The 14464-nt window shown below is 33.4% G+C and overlaps 2 protein-coding genes and 2 long non-coding RNA genes across 5 annotated transcripts in view; 2 read left to right on the forward strand and 2 right to left on the reverse strand.

Annotated features, from left to right (window-relative positions):
• The first annotated feature begins 98 nt into the window (after positions 1 to 98).
• Vang (Strabismus domain-containing protein Vang) lies at positions 99 to 6048 on the forward strand. Of its 2 annotated transcripts, XR_016316582.1 has the most exons (7): positions 99 to 189; positions 369 to 520; positions 897 to 1868; positions 2252 to 2433; positions 2924 to 3036; positions 3276 to 4487; positions 4808 to 6048. XR_016316582.1 is itself a non-coding variant. In XM_089703281.1 (6 exons), exons 2-6 carry the CDS (start codon positions 432 to 434, stop codon positions 3582 to 3584), a joined length of 1665 nt encoding a protein of 554 aa, XP_089559407.1. In that variant the 5' UTR covers positions 99 to 189; positions 369 to 431; the 3' UTR covers positions 3585 to 4558. The 2 variants fall into 2 exon arrangements, 1 of the variants encoding a protein (XP_089559407.1); XM_089703281.1 differs by lacking the exon at positions 4808 to 6048 and having other exon boundaries at positions 3276 to 4558.
• Positions 6049 to 6508: 460 nt separating this feature from the next.
• On the forward strand, positions 6509 to 10461 carry LOC149482637 (uncharacterized). Its single transcript, XR_016316588.1, has 2 exons — positions 6509 to 7088; positions 9125 to 10461. It is a non-coding gene; the product is annotated as an uncharacterized LOC149482637 (long non-coding RNA).
• Positions 10462 to 10912: 451 nt separating this feature from the next.
• LOC149482638 (tsukushi-like) lies at positions 10913 to 13649 on the reverse strand. Its single transcript, XM_089703287.1, has 2 exons — positions 12520 to 13649; positions 10913 to 12259 (listed from the first exon to the last, which is right to left on the reverse strand). Exons 1-2 carry the CDS (start codon positions 13623 to 13625, stop codon positions 11998 to 12000), a joined length of 1368 nt encoding a protein of 455 aa, XP_089559413.1. The 5' UTR covers positions 13626 to 13649; the 3' UTR covers positions 10913 to 11997.
• The window catches only part of LOC149482639 (uncharacterized), a 66068-nt gene continuing 62516 nt past the window's right edge, over positions 10913 to 14464 (reverse strand). The window contains exon 2 of the long non-coding RNA XR_016316594.1: positions 10913 to 11987. This is a non-coding gene — a long non-coding RNA (uncharacterized LOC149482639). The remainder of the gene's footprint in view (positions 11988 to 14464) is intronic.

Raw genomic sequence — 14464 nt, forward strand, 5'->3', positions numbered from 1 at the left:
GCCGTAAATTATTTATGAGAGAGATAGCAAGATACTGTTATATACGTATCGGAAGCAGATAGCAACTAAAATTAGCAGTCCATGACTTGTTTTTAATTTGTTCGCACAATACTCAATATGAATTCTCCAAGACGACACCTGTAAACGACGCTCCTATTAGAAAATCCCATAAATATCAATAATGCAATGGTAATTTACGTGCCGCAGTGTTTCAGACAATGCTATAATTAGTTACTTCAATCAATATGTGCACTTTGTCAATGTGTTCTGTGTGAAAACTGGATTTGGTCCGCAATCATGCTCTGTGGAGTAGCAAGTATTTTAATTGCCCCGATTTCGTGATGTGATTACACGGTGGATTATTGCAGGTCCATAAAGAAATTAGCCCATGGGTAAGGCGCGGGAGGACGTGACTGTGATATATCTGTATAATGGAGACGGAATCCGTGCGATCCGAATTAAGTAGCCGTTCGCGGCGAAGTTCTCGACATCGGACACACAATACTCATCGTAGTACAAGGTTTGTTTATTTAACGGCCTCGGGCCTAATACATAAAGTGTATATATTGATTTATACAAGAAGTTAAATGATTAAAACTTGTCAATAAGTCTCAATAAAGAACTGTGATTAAGAATCAAAGAGTCATGACTCTTTCCGTACCGTGTAACCGAAATTATACTTTCGTTCGTTGGAAAGTTTTATATTAAGTCTAGATAATGTTGAACATAAAATATTGGTTGATCTAGTTGAATGACTTGAGTTTGTATAAGTTGAGAAAATTGGCTCAGTATTCATATGTTTTGTTTTAGTTCAATATACACAGATATTTAATTTAGTTCATATTTATATAAGCAACACTAAAATCTTTAACTAAATAACACCCATTAATTTTCAGAAGCACCAAGTCACAAAGAAAAGACTGTATAGATAGTAGCATGGCACCATTCCAAACTAGTGTAAATATTAACCCAGAAATTGGACGAGATGGCCAGGAAGTTATTGAAGTACAAATACTTCCCCAAGATGAAAACTGGGGAGAAACTACAACCGCCGTCACTGGGAATACTTCAGAAGGTTCACAATCAATGGAGGATGTTAGTAACTGGCCGATGGAATCAGATAATGGACTAGGTTTTGTCTGTTCAAGATATTTTACAACAACAGTGGCATTGGGACTATCTTTTGTTTCCTTTGTAAGCCCCTTGGCCATGGTGGTGTTGCCGAAAATAGGGTTTTTCCCTGGACTATCAGATAATATGGCTATACAACCCAGTCAGAGAATACAGTTGCTATCTTGTACAGGAGAATGTAAAGGAATCTTGCTGTCTATAGCGTTTAAATTAGTTCTCTTAGCTATTGGAGTGTGGGCCGTTTTCTTGCGCCCCAGAAATGCAGTATTACCAAGAATTTTCGTATTTAGAGCAGTTATGTTTGTCATACTGGCTGTATGTACATTTTCATACTGGTTGTTTTATATAGTACAAATTACTGAAGCGACAAAAGCTTTAGCAGTCGGAGAGGAGGCAGTTGATTATAAGTCTTTAGTGTCATATGTATCGAGTTTTTCTGATACTTTATTGTTTATACATTATACAGCTGTAGTGTTGATGCAGATAAGGCATTTAGAACCACTGTATTATATTAAGATTGTGAGGAGTCCTGATGGAGAGAGTAGGTCATATGCTATCGGCCAGTTAAGTATTCAAAGAGCAGCTGTATGGGTACTGCAGAAATATTATACAGAGTTTCCCATTTATAACCCATATTTGGAGAAGATACCAATATCAAAGTCTCAAAGGAAGGCACAAGCTAGTATAAAGTTTTATGAAGTGGATTCCAATACTAATGCGTCTACTGGTCAGCCAAGGTAAGGAAATTAATATATGTATTTTCTTTTTTCATAAATATTACTTATGTTGTAGTTATGAAAAATTTGATCTGTGTATGTTTTGCATGTGTTCTTGTTTAAATTTAACATTAAGTAAATAAATTAACAATATCATTCTTATTTCAAAACATGTCCAGAAGTAGAAAATTCTTTATACTCTAAAATATGTGAAATTGTGTTTGTTTCTGTTTACTTCATATTGTGACTGCATATGTCCAGAGATACCTAGTTTAAGGATGCTAGAGAGTAGCATAAGCTACTCTTTAGATCAATGAAAAATCTATTTACCATGGGGATTCTCCGGTGGAAAGAAATAAAAAATATTTTGTTGACTTTTACGAGAATTAAAATTATTTTACTAGGAGCGGTACAGGCTCGTGCACGGGCAGCGCGTCCCGGCGCCGCGACTCGGGCTCCGCGCACAACGAGCGCTACTACGAGGAGGCGGAGCGCGAGCGCCGCGTGCGGAAGCGCCGCGCGAGGCTCCATACAGCGGCTGAGGATGCTTTCGCGCATGTGCGTCGCGTGCGAATGGCAGGAAATGGTGAGTTTTTTCTTTTTTGTTATTTTTTGTTTGTGGCCAGGATTGTGTGTGATGAAAATGTTTTTAAGCTATTGCATAGCTTCTATCGCGGGCCTTGAGCGCGGGGACCGAATCCAGAAATTGCGTAACGAAAAACCTCACGCTCCCCACTCCGACGGACACGGAGGTGTGGCTTGAAGGCATAGCATGCAATAGCTTTACCGCGGCAGTCCCCGAGTGCCACACGTCTTTTTTTGTAGTGGCCAGTTAAGAATTGGCGCAGAATTTTTTTGTGTTTTTGTCAGTGATGAAAATACAGTTTGCGAGTGATGAAAATTGGATGAAGGTGAATAGGTGTGGTGTTTTGATTTTTTTTCTCGTTTTGTTGCTGCCTAGGTAGTTAACAAATTGGCTGAAACTACAAACTTATATATCTTTTTATTATTTATGAATTAAATAGATTTAATTTAATTAAATAGATTTAATTGAATAGTTATGTCTTATATTTCAGGCGGAGCGCTAGGCCCTCGCGAAGCGGCACAAGCGGTGTTCCCGTCGTTAGCGCGTGCCTTGCAGAAATATTTGCGGGCTACAAGACAACAGCCCAGACATTCTGCTGATTCTGTAAGTTGTTTTTATGTCACTTCTTGAAGAATACGTAATATGTAGAAGTTGATAATATCTGAATAAATAGTAATTAATTTCTTTCTCTTTTTGTGGATTAATTTATTTCTTTTTATTAACAGTCTGTTTATTTTTCATTAGACAAATAACAAATGTGGCAATATGTAGTTGTACTCAAATAAGAAAAATAGATTATGTGACCATTACACTTATTTACATCTTATTTCATTTCATTTCAGGTACTCGCTCACCTCGCCAGGTGTTTATCCCAAGATGCCTCTCCCCGAGCGTTCCTTGAACCATTCCTCGTAGAAGGCCCAGTATTAGCCGCAGAGAACGAAGCGAGGCACGAACAACGCTGGTCCCTCATATCAGATGACCTTCTAGCTCGACCACTCGCAGACAACATCGAGTTTCAACTCAGACAAGGGGATATATCACTCATATGCACGATCAAACAACTGCCTCAGTTCAACTTGACTGAGGAGGTTGTCGATCCAAAGAGTAATAGATTTGTGCTGCGGTTAAATAGTGAAACGTCCGTTTGACACGAGGAGATTTGTGTCAGGGAGGATATGCGACTTGTGTGATAGTGGGATAGTGGAGTGGGATAGTGAAGTGGGATAGTGAAACGGGATAGTGGTATGGGATAGTGAAATGGGATAGTGACATGGGATAGTGTGGTGTTGTGATTGATGAAATGTCTTAGTAACTGTGTAGTAGTGATGGGTTTAATATAGGGGCTATCTATTAAATAAGGAAAAAAGGGAATGTGTGTATTCATGTGTCCCAAATAATTTGGTTGAAAAGTAAAGGTCCAAGTGAAGGTATTTTGGGACTTTTTGTAATATGAGATTTATAATAACTTGAATATATCTTCACTTGATAATCTCTCAATTACATGTCGTTAGTGATTAACAAAATATCGGTTTTGAACGCGTAATCTCTATAAAATAAGACTGAGTATTCTCAATTCTACAACTACCCTCATGCTATTCATTACGAAAAAATATAACTAACCATTAATTATGTAAAAAATATAATAAGGGTATAATCACATTAATAAGTCAAGGTAATATCATTGCTAAATACTTATATTAATGTAAATCTACTTAAAATGAAAAGAAAATATTTTTAACAAAATGCAAGTATTATGTTTTTCATACTAATAAATGTATGGAATATTTGTAAATTATATATGTATTTCATCTTGTAACCAAATTAAGCTTTGCTTAATTGGAGACTTGATAAAGGAATGTGCAATCTCTGAAAATGGAATTGGTATATGGAATTGCTGTATCATTTTCTATAGTGTTGAAGTATTTTGACTGTTTATACAAGCAATAAGCCATTTTACATGTATTAAATCGGTATAAGTGGGTTTTGCGTACAAAAATTAATATTATTAGGTATAGTTAGATTACTATTGATATTACTCTTATGTTATGGCCGTTCCCAATATTCAAACTATGGTTATAGATAGACAGCTATCTCCGATAGCTAGTAAGGTTCCATCTATCGTAAGATAACGATATTGGGAACGGCCATTACTGGCTGACAGCTGTCAAAACGTTATTGGGACGCTCAAATAGACAAATTCAAAGAGAAAAATATACAGTTAGTCCTCCAGACGATAGATAGCGATCAGAGATAGGTTAGCTTATCGCTAGTAAGCTTACTGGGACACCAAAACAAAATATAGATAGCCTTTTCTATCTTTAGTTGGGTCAAACCGAATATAGATTAGATATTGGGAACGGCTATAAGAGAGGCAACTAAATACTCAAGGAATCTCATCAATATAAAAATGAGTACATATAAAATTATGTCAACATACTATAATAAAAATAAAAATGGCTTGTTTATTACAAGCATGTTTCCAACTTTTTATGAATATTCTAATGCTTCAAGCAATTTTAAACCCATAAATGATCTGGTGAAAATTGCAACCTGCAACCTGCAAAAATCAATATTTATTTTTCTAAGCAAAAAAAATTTGTTTAGAAAAATAAACATTGATTTTTTTTTCTTTTTGTAGCGCCATATTACGTACACAATAAAATTATAAAGACTAATAAAGCATTTATTTAAAAAACCAGTGTACATTGTGTCATATTTTAGGTTAGTATTAAGGTTATAGCACAAACATAGTTGTAAATTATTAAATATAAGTGATAAGACTTGAGTATTTTATATATAAGCCAATAGTTAGTATTATTTACAATTCACTGCCATAGACTTTCTGAATGTTGAATTATTACGTTATCTTAAAATTTTTGTGCCTTTACATTCGTGTTCGCTAATTCGCTTCGTGACTCGTATACAATCTTAATTTTTTTTTTTTTTTTAATATTTCAGGACAATTTTTACACGGCACGATCTGGGTCCCATACTAAGCTTTTCGCTTGTGTTATGGAAACCAGGTGGCTGATAAACATACATATATAATTTTAAATACATACTTATATAGATAATTAACACCCAGACACGGAGCAAATATCTATGTTCATCACACAAATATTTGCCCCGGGTGGGAGTCGAACCCACGACCTCTGACTTGGAAGGCAGGCCCACTACCAACCAAGCCAACCGGTCAGTCAAATTGATGAAACAATAATTCTTAAAGAACGAATTGATGTAAAGATTTTACGTTAATTGTCATATTAGGCTTTGGCTTTTTGGACAGCATTTAGAAAAATATAGACTCGTAATAAATGTATAGTCTAATATATGTATTTTGTAATTTTTTCTTGACTATTGATGTAAATATACAATTTATAATCACATTTATTAATGTTTTGTGTACAATTATTGTAAAATGTAGCTAAATAAATAAACAAATAGATTTTTTAATACTCAGAAAATAAGTATTGGAATCTAAAGGAATGGAAAAGGTAACAGTTGAATATTTTATATTTCCATAACACATCAATACCAGTAGGTATGTTTTAATTAAATTTAAAATTATTTTTGTTTGAAACCACTTTCTTTATATATGGGAAACTACACTGTAGAATCATGGACGTATAAAAAATGACGGACGGAGTATCGCCTAAACATTGAGTGAAGCCTAGTAATGGCGGTGACACATCCATGTGTGTGTGCCATGTTGCCATGGCAACAGCTGTCCTGATGACAATGGTGGCTGTATTTTTTTCTATAAATTTTGTCATTAAAACATAAAAGAAATAACTTGCTTCCCTGTGGAATGTAATCCCTTGTGTTTTGTTATTTAAAATTGTACTGTTGCGACACCATTTAACCACGCAAGACGGCATTTTAAATATTTTTTGTGAAACAGTGACGCAGTTAATCAGTCGGTAGTTCACGACGTAATGGCGGCCGACTAGCTTACTATTGTGAGAGTGTGTGCGTGTTCATTGTCTTTACACGATCGCTAGCTTACTACGGTAGCTTCACGTTGTTTGTTCGTAAAACGGTGTCCGTCTTTTTTTATACGTCCATGTGTAGAATCTTATTAAGATCATATCATAGAAATAATGTATTTATTATAAACTATATTTATATGCTGTTGCGTACAAGAATACAATTATTGCTAATAAATTTTATAATGTTTATTAACTAAACTTATTGATAATGTCGATATAATTCTGAGTAAGGATTTTTTTCTTCCAATATTATATGTTTTTTGATGCTAGCAATTTCTTATACTTAACATTATAGTTCAAACCAAAATCTTTTTCATAAATTTGCATATATGTACCTAATACAGTTCGATTCAAACTTAATGATGGCGGTTCGGAAGTTAGCTGCGAATATACGAGCGCATAGGTATCCGACCCATAAGAGGAGGCTCCCTAACATAATTTCTGGCACTGAGAGACCGGCTACGGTACTAGACGCTAACACAGCCGTAATAAAGTTGAATATCGCGTGCGCTATTTGATCGCGTTCGAGCTCGAAAAGTAAGTCTCAATTCTTATTTCGTTTAAGTATAACTAAAGTAATAATTATTGATCTAGAGAAAAAATATCTTGGGATTCGATAGTAAACTCAATTTTCTTACTGTTAACATTTATTTTAGACACTAGGTTTCCGCCCCCGGCTTCGCCCGCACAGTAAAGAAAAACCCGCATAGTTCCCGTTCCCGTGGGATTTCTGGGATTACACATTTTCTGTTTGATCAAAATATCTCCATACCAAATTTCATGAAAATTGGTTCAGTAGTTTAGGCGTGATTGAGTAACAGACAGACAGACAGAGTTACTTTCGCATTTATAATATCAGTATCAGTATGGATGTATGAAATATTTTCTTTATAAGTATTTCAATATGATTCAAAATATTATGTACATGAATATAATATAATTATAAGTTTTCGCATACATTTTCTTACACATTCTTCATACTGAAAAACAGTAATGAAATTTTATTCATGCTATCTAATTAATGTTTTCTCTCAGTTAACAGCTATGATAGATGTTATTTTTTATTAATAAAAACGTTAGACGGTTAGAGTGTTCGGATCGATAAGTCCGGGGTTCAAGACCAGGCGAGCGAGCAGGATGATGACATTTCAATTTATCTGCGCATGTTGTAACATGTACATGTACATGTAAAAGGTTCAAAAGTTCGACGACTTATTGTGATATCCGCCAATCCGCACTTGGCCAGCGTGGTGTATTATGGCCTGTGCCCTGTACCCTCATAGGAGGCCCGTGTCCCAGCAGTGGGAACGTATGCTTATGATGATAATGATGAAATACGTTAATTACATTATTTATAGCTTTTTTATTTAAGTTTCTATTATAGTTATTTTTTTTGGAAGTTAAAGTTTGGATGGGCAAGTAACACGTGTATAGATTGTATTATTATGGTATGATTGTGCATAATTTATGTTATGCTTTAGTACAATATATTATGAAATGGAAAGATAACAAACAAAGTAGTTTATTTGTAAGTATAATAATTCTGTTACCGGAAATATTGTTTTAAAAGTTATTCAATACATACATACATATACCGAGAAATAGTCACATAATTCCCATATCGTATCAGGAAATGCAAATGCTTTATAAATATAAAACGAATGCTTTCTGTGAATAAAATTAATCAATCACGTTGATTATATCTATAAGCTATATAGGTACAGAGAATTGAAAATTGAGATGATCAAGATTCATAAAGTTTGGTTTTTAGGAGTACCCTAATTGTTACATTATTAACGTATACGGTCTATACACAAAGATTTCTATAAGAATGAGAAATCCCCTAAAGTTGATTCTAGTCCGGCAACTGCCACAGCACGCTCGCTTCGCTCGCTCGGCTCGTGCGCTAGATTAACAAGTACCTAAACTAACAGTGTGCTAACACGCTTATAATAAAAACCATGTAAATTTCCATTTGGTATTTAGGAAATACATTGATTTCCTAGGAAATGTAGGTAGTATTTTTATTACCTTCAGTATTTCGCATGTGAATAAAACATAGAAAATAATATGAATAAGAAATTTTGCAAGGAAGTTTGTAAGCCACGGGAGCTTCAAGGAATTCCTACCTAGTTTATGAGACAGTGTACAAAATTTTTCGTTTTTTGGAAAATAAAATTATTTAAAAAGACACGTGTTTTATGATCCGGAACAAGCCAGTTACGAGAAATATAAAATTTAATCCGAATTTATTATATAAAAGATAAACTTCCACCTTTTGCTTAGATTAGAACTTTTTATCGTCAAGGCCCATTTTAAACATATTATATTTGTGGCTTCATTGAGAAATGATAAATATAATGAGTATTAATTTATAATTATAAAATTGTGTTAAATAACTAAATGGTTTTAGCAAAATAAAGAAAAAAATGTGATAAAAATGTTATAATAACATTTAGAAATATCAACACATTTTTGATTTTGAACTCAATTTAAGCATACATAGGGACATATGCATAGGGACAAAGAAAGCGACTTTGTTTTATACTATGTAGTGATTAGGATAGCCTACCGAAAACGCTCTTTTCTTGTCCTAATACTTTAAGAACACGAGTAATCTCCGAGGAAGGAAATTATACATATATAAATAAAATAAATTGATCCGAATCTCTACGTGGAAGGATCGGAAGGAAGTATAGATAAAGTCCAAGTAAATCTTTGAAAAATTGTAATAATCCTTAAAAAAGGCATAATTTTTGAATAAAAAATGAATCGAGCGAAAATGTTACAATTACGGAATTGTTTTGTACATCGAAAGAAAAAGACCCAATAAATCATTTATTAGTTCCATTTTGATTGTATGTGTGCCTGTTTCAGAATATTAATGCAAATTCACATAAGGGAGCCTCCCCTTAACGTTCCGGTAATATCTAAAATTGTTTTCTGCGCATCAGATCTTTCGATGTTCCGAGCCGCCATTAAGTTTGAATTTTCTGTAGTAACACAAAAGAACAGTGGACCAATGTCATTGAATATTTTTTTTTTCAAATAATAGTTCTTTTTCTCAGTTTCTAAGTTTTATTTTTATTTTTAAGTTTGGATAAATCGAATCAAATAATAAATATATATCGTCGACTGGTAAATTGACTACTTATGTATATCAATAATACTTATCCTAATAGCGACAATATAAATTATAGAGTCAAATATCACAAAATATATTGTAAGTTCTAAAGACTGCTTATAATCTTTGTAAAGGTTGTGGCAAAAATCATACTTATATAGCGTAAATAGTATAATATGAATAACCATTTAAACATCACAATAAACTTAAAAATGAGCGTGTGTGCCGAGCACACGTGTCAGAAGTGAAACTTCTTTGGCAAGATTCAAAGATACCGAAATCGTCGCCTTACTCCATGACGTGACGGTATTGCCATGACGCGACTTGAAATTTACTCTCTACGCGGCTAAAGAAGTTTCACTTCAAAAATATACATACATATCTATAAAAGCATGGCTCAAATAACCAAAGAATGGTAATAGTATAAGAATGATTTCAAAGGATTACTGACGCTTTAAAACATTTATAAAAAATCGTGTGTACGCGCCTTATTTAAAATTACTGAAAAATATTAAATAGAAAATATAAAGTAATTTTGTAATCTTTTAATCGGATTTATTACTTAAAAGTTGTAGCGTGAATCATCCTTAATTCATTATAATTTTTTTATCTAAATAATTAGGTATCTATTTTAATTTGATTTTTCTATGACGTAACATTATTTTTTATAGACTGATAAAACAGTGCTCAAATGCAGCCTTTTGTAAAACGCTTGTGCCTGCTTAAATATACATATAATTATATTTATAAGGAATTTTAGATAATTTTACATGTATGTGTGTATAGAGCTAGTCTCTGAATAATAAATACATAAATTGTAAGCACAAACGCCTTCAACGAAGCACAAGTTCATGTAATCGTTGTAAACTTTGTAAACTTTTGTATTTTATAAATATATGAAGTGAATTTGATCTGTATTTATTTATTCCTTTCCTTACACCTTTTGGCATCACTACTTTTGTTGAAAAAATATAGAACTGTGATGCCATTATCCGAATTTATGGTAAATATTTTATTATAATTGATTTTATTATTTGCCCAAATTAAATATTGAACGCGTTAAAAATGCGTCAAATTGCTTTAGAAGACAATTTATGTACTACACCAAGATTTTACATATCGTCAACACAGTAATGGCGAAATGCAAATCGTAGAGATAATTTGTATATAATTTAGGTTTTAAACAAAGCGGGCGAAGCAGCCAGAAATCTGGTATTTTATAGATTAAGATTTAATTCTGTTTTTGTTCGAAATGAACAGGCTCCGAAACGACTTAATCGATTTGAAGATTGTTTTGTTCCTATCACAACTTCAACATCCTTCTAGATACGTATAGGTTTTTTGTCAATAAAATAATGAGAAATTATATAAAAATACTCTTTATTTTTCTCCAAATGTAAATAACACCTCACTATGTGGGATATCATTATTTAAAAATTGTCCTATCCTTTTTTTTAAATTTTCCTCTCAGTAACCGTGCTTGTTTTCACTTTTTACTGAAAATTTTAATCCATCAAAATATAATTCATTTTCACGTCTTAATTTGCCTTAGTTTATTATCTCCGAAACCCTTTCCCTAGATTTGGGTTGTTGAGGAAGTGATTATGAGGAAGAGGAGGAGGAAGAGGAATTTTCACACACAAATTTAGAGGATGCGGATGAGGAAGAGGATATTTTTTTGAGGAAGAGGATGCGGATGAGGAAGCGGAAGCGGATGAGGATGAGGATGATATGAAATTATAATCAAAATTAAAAAACAAAAACTTTTAAAATTAAAAATTTAAACAAAAGCCATTCTCCTGTCTCTACATATTGATGTTAAAGGTTAGGGGAGGTTAGCTCGCCCGATCGCGAATTTACAAAGCCTGTAATTAACTATACTATTTGAGTCACGAGCCGGACTCAGATGAGCTTTTGTTTATGCATATTACTCGAAAAACCCCACAGAAAAAACCTAATCTATATCAGTGCCAGAAGCGACATTAGGCGATTTCCACAAAAAAAAACTTACTGGTAGATATTAGGTATTATGTAAGCTTAAACAACTTGTTTGTTTTTTAATTTAAAATGACTTTTGACAAACATTATTTGGTAAAATATGTTTCTTCCGAGTATGAGAGAAAATGTTATATTATTATGTTTAGAGATAAGTGTTAGGCGCAGATATAAATATGTCGGTAAGACTCTACTCTTGTTCGTTAGTAGAGTCCGACTCGTAACTCAAATACATAGTTTAAATAGGCTTTGTAAATTCGCCGCCCGATCGGATCAGCATCCTCATAAATTTCCTCTAAATTTTGAGGAAGCGATAGCGGAAGAGGATTTTTTTATTTTCATTTTTGAGGATGCGGTAACGGTAGAGGAACCCAAAATATTGCGGAACTTCCGCATTATGAGGAAGCGGAAGAGGAATCCTCAACAACCCTACCCTAGATAACCTATCTACAATTATGGTGCATCTCTAAAACCCATATGGACGGGTAGAGCACTGTACCCAGCTGTGGACATATTCATATCTTTCAGAAAAATGAATTTAGCCGGGTTCTTTGGCACATAAAGGAATAACCAAGCCGCTATAGCAGTTAGCAGCACACATGCGGTAACTACGCCGATTGTGACTCCGACATAATGCTTGTTGATCTGACACACCAAGTATTTTTCACTGATCTCCATTAGTTTACTGTTGTAAAGCACGTGTGGCGTGTAACAACTGAAAATAAGGGAATTGTTAGCATATAGCATATACAATTAACGATTCTTCAATTTTTATATTATGTTGTATAAAATAAACGGAGCTTTTAGGTACTTTTAAGAGTGTAATTTTTGAAATTAATAACTCGGTTACTTGGCACAAGCCAAACGAAACCGTTTCTCAAAATTTATTGGAATTAGCATTAATATCGGAAATGCGATAATTGCTATCTTCCATGTCTACTAATTGACCTTCCAATGTAAAATAATTAGACTTACCGTAAATGACTAGATTCTTTATTGCTAATTTGCAGCCGTTTTATCCATTTCAAGTTGCAGTCGCATTTCCATAGATTACCCTGCAAGTCCAAGTGGATCAGATGACCCAAAGGCACCTCTAACTTTTCCGATAAAGTGCTGAGTCTCGAACCTCTGACTGATAAATTTTCTAGAGCAAAATCATCTGCGTCTTCCAAAATTTCTTGGCCAAACGCTAGCTCGCTGAACGTTGTTAAATTTTTATTTCTTTCTAGTTGCAAGCTTGTAAGTCCCGGTAAAAATGCGAAAGTATAAGCGGGAACTTCTTCAATCCATAAATTATTTAATTTCAGTTCTTTCAGCGCTGGAACCTCTGAAAAGTCTTCACCCGATATTTCTGTAATGGGATTATCTGATAGGTCCAAGTACTCTAACGTAAATGGCAATTCAAATATTTCAGTCAGGTTATTATTAGAAATAATTAATCTTCTTATATTGTATGCGTCAACAAAGAAATTGTCGTAAACAGATCGTAAGTTGATACCACTGATAGATAGTGATCGTATTTTATTAGTCAATCCGTATCCGTTTCTGTCGAACAAATTCTTGCTTTTCAGACTTGGACCTAAATTGTTGTTGTCTAATACGATTTCATTTAAATTTGAAAGGTGGTGGAATGATAGTTCAGAGAGTGAGTGGAATTTATTGTTCGCGAGATTTAAATACTCCAAATTGTGTATATTTTGAAATGTGTCTTTCTGAATAGCTTCCAAATAATTATTACTTAAATCCAGTCGCTTTAGCTGCGGTAATCGAAGTGCATCGATGGCGATTTCAGTGATTTTGTTGTTGTTTAAATACAATGCGGTTAACGTTGATGACTGTAATATAGGAGTCGCATTAACACTAGTTAAATTGTTCCATGATAAATCTAATGAAAACACAGCACTCGGTAAACTATAGTTCGTTTTTAAAATTGCGGGAAAATAGGAACAGTCGACCACTTCACCAATATCATCGTTTTCACTTTTATTCTGTTTACAAACACACAAATCACTGTCACATAATGTTGAACTGTGAACTCTATGCACGTGCGCCATAAAGGCGAGAATTAGGTAGAAACGCATCGTATATAGGTCGTCATTCGGCAAGGTTCGATTGCGTTATGAGTTGATATTGTAAGGCGAATTTCTTATCAACACACCTGATAACTGTTATCACTGATACTGATTATTGGTCATTTCTCTGTTTTGTAAGAACAAAGAGAGAAAATTGGTCTGCTTTGTGTCTGATAAAACGATGTTGTTATCAATGAGGTATATTTTTATACGCGCTAATTAGAACAGTAGGTATATCTAGATTAAACGACTTCAATATATACCTACTACCTATGGAGATTGATGATTTCAATCGTAAAAGTTTCCATGATACCTACTATCAAATTGATTTCGATTAAGTATTATAAATAATTAATTTTCGTTAGTTTTATTAGTTGTTGTTAATAACAACTTGTTATTGTTTGATTTTACGATTTAATTTGTCAGAATTTAATATGAATAGAGTTAGTAGAGCGTTAGTTTTACTATGCAATTTTGATTTTTTTAATATCTGAGGAAAATTATTACTGCTTATTGCGTTCGAGCTGTACTTGTCTCACTGTAAAATCTAATGACTAACAAGATTTAAATTTAAGGTAACGAGGATGATCGTTATGTAAAAAAATAATGCCAAGATTTTGCATGGATTTTTAACTCTGATGTCATACATATATTTGGGCTAAATATTTGCACATGACCTCATTATAATCGTGTATTTTGCACATTCACAAGTAGCATAATATTACCTATATCCCGTTTTGAACTTGTGAAATAATATCAAGATCGGTTTAATAATAATAATTATAGAGATACGAAGTATCTTGCAAAGAAACAAAAGTGTAAGAGGTATAATTTAAATATTGGTACGT

Source organism: Colias philodice, chromosome 14 (genome assembly GCF_061535455.1).
Source record: "Colias philodice isolate Cphi_HAF_F1 chromosome 14, ilColPhil1 Martin Lab GWU primary, whole genome shotgun sequence".
NCBI classification, from domain to species: domain Eukaryota; kingdom Metazoa; phylum Arthropoda; class Insecta; order Lepidoptera; family Pieridae; genus Colias; species Colias philodice.

What these genes read in the sequence shown, in the direction of transcription:
- Vang (XM_089703281.1), top strand. Translation starts at nt 432, where the DNA reads ATGGAGACGGAATCCGTGCGATCCGAATTAAGTAGCCGTTCGCGGCGA. An exon ending in GCGTCTACTGGTCAGCCAAG is followed by an intron (nt 1,869 to 2,251) that starts GTAAGGAAATTA and finishes TTATTTTACTAG; the next exon opens with GAGCGGTACAGGCTCGTGCA. An exon ending in CCAGACATTCTGCTGATTCT is followed by an intron (nt 3,037 to 3,275) that starts GTAAGTTGTTTT and finishes ATTTCATTTCAG; the next exon opens with GTACTCGCTCACCTCGCCAG.
- LOC149482638 (XM_089703287.1), bottom strand. Translation starts at nt 13,625, where the DNA reads ATGCGTTTCTACCTAATTCTCGCCTTTATGGCGCACGTGCATAGAGTT. An exon ending in AAAGAATCTAGTCATTTACG is followed by an intron (nt 12,260 to 12,519) that starts GTAAGTCTAATT and finishes CCTTATTTTCAG; the next exon opens with TTGTTACACGCCACACGTGC.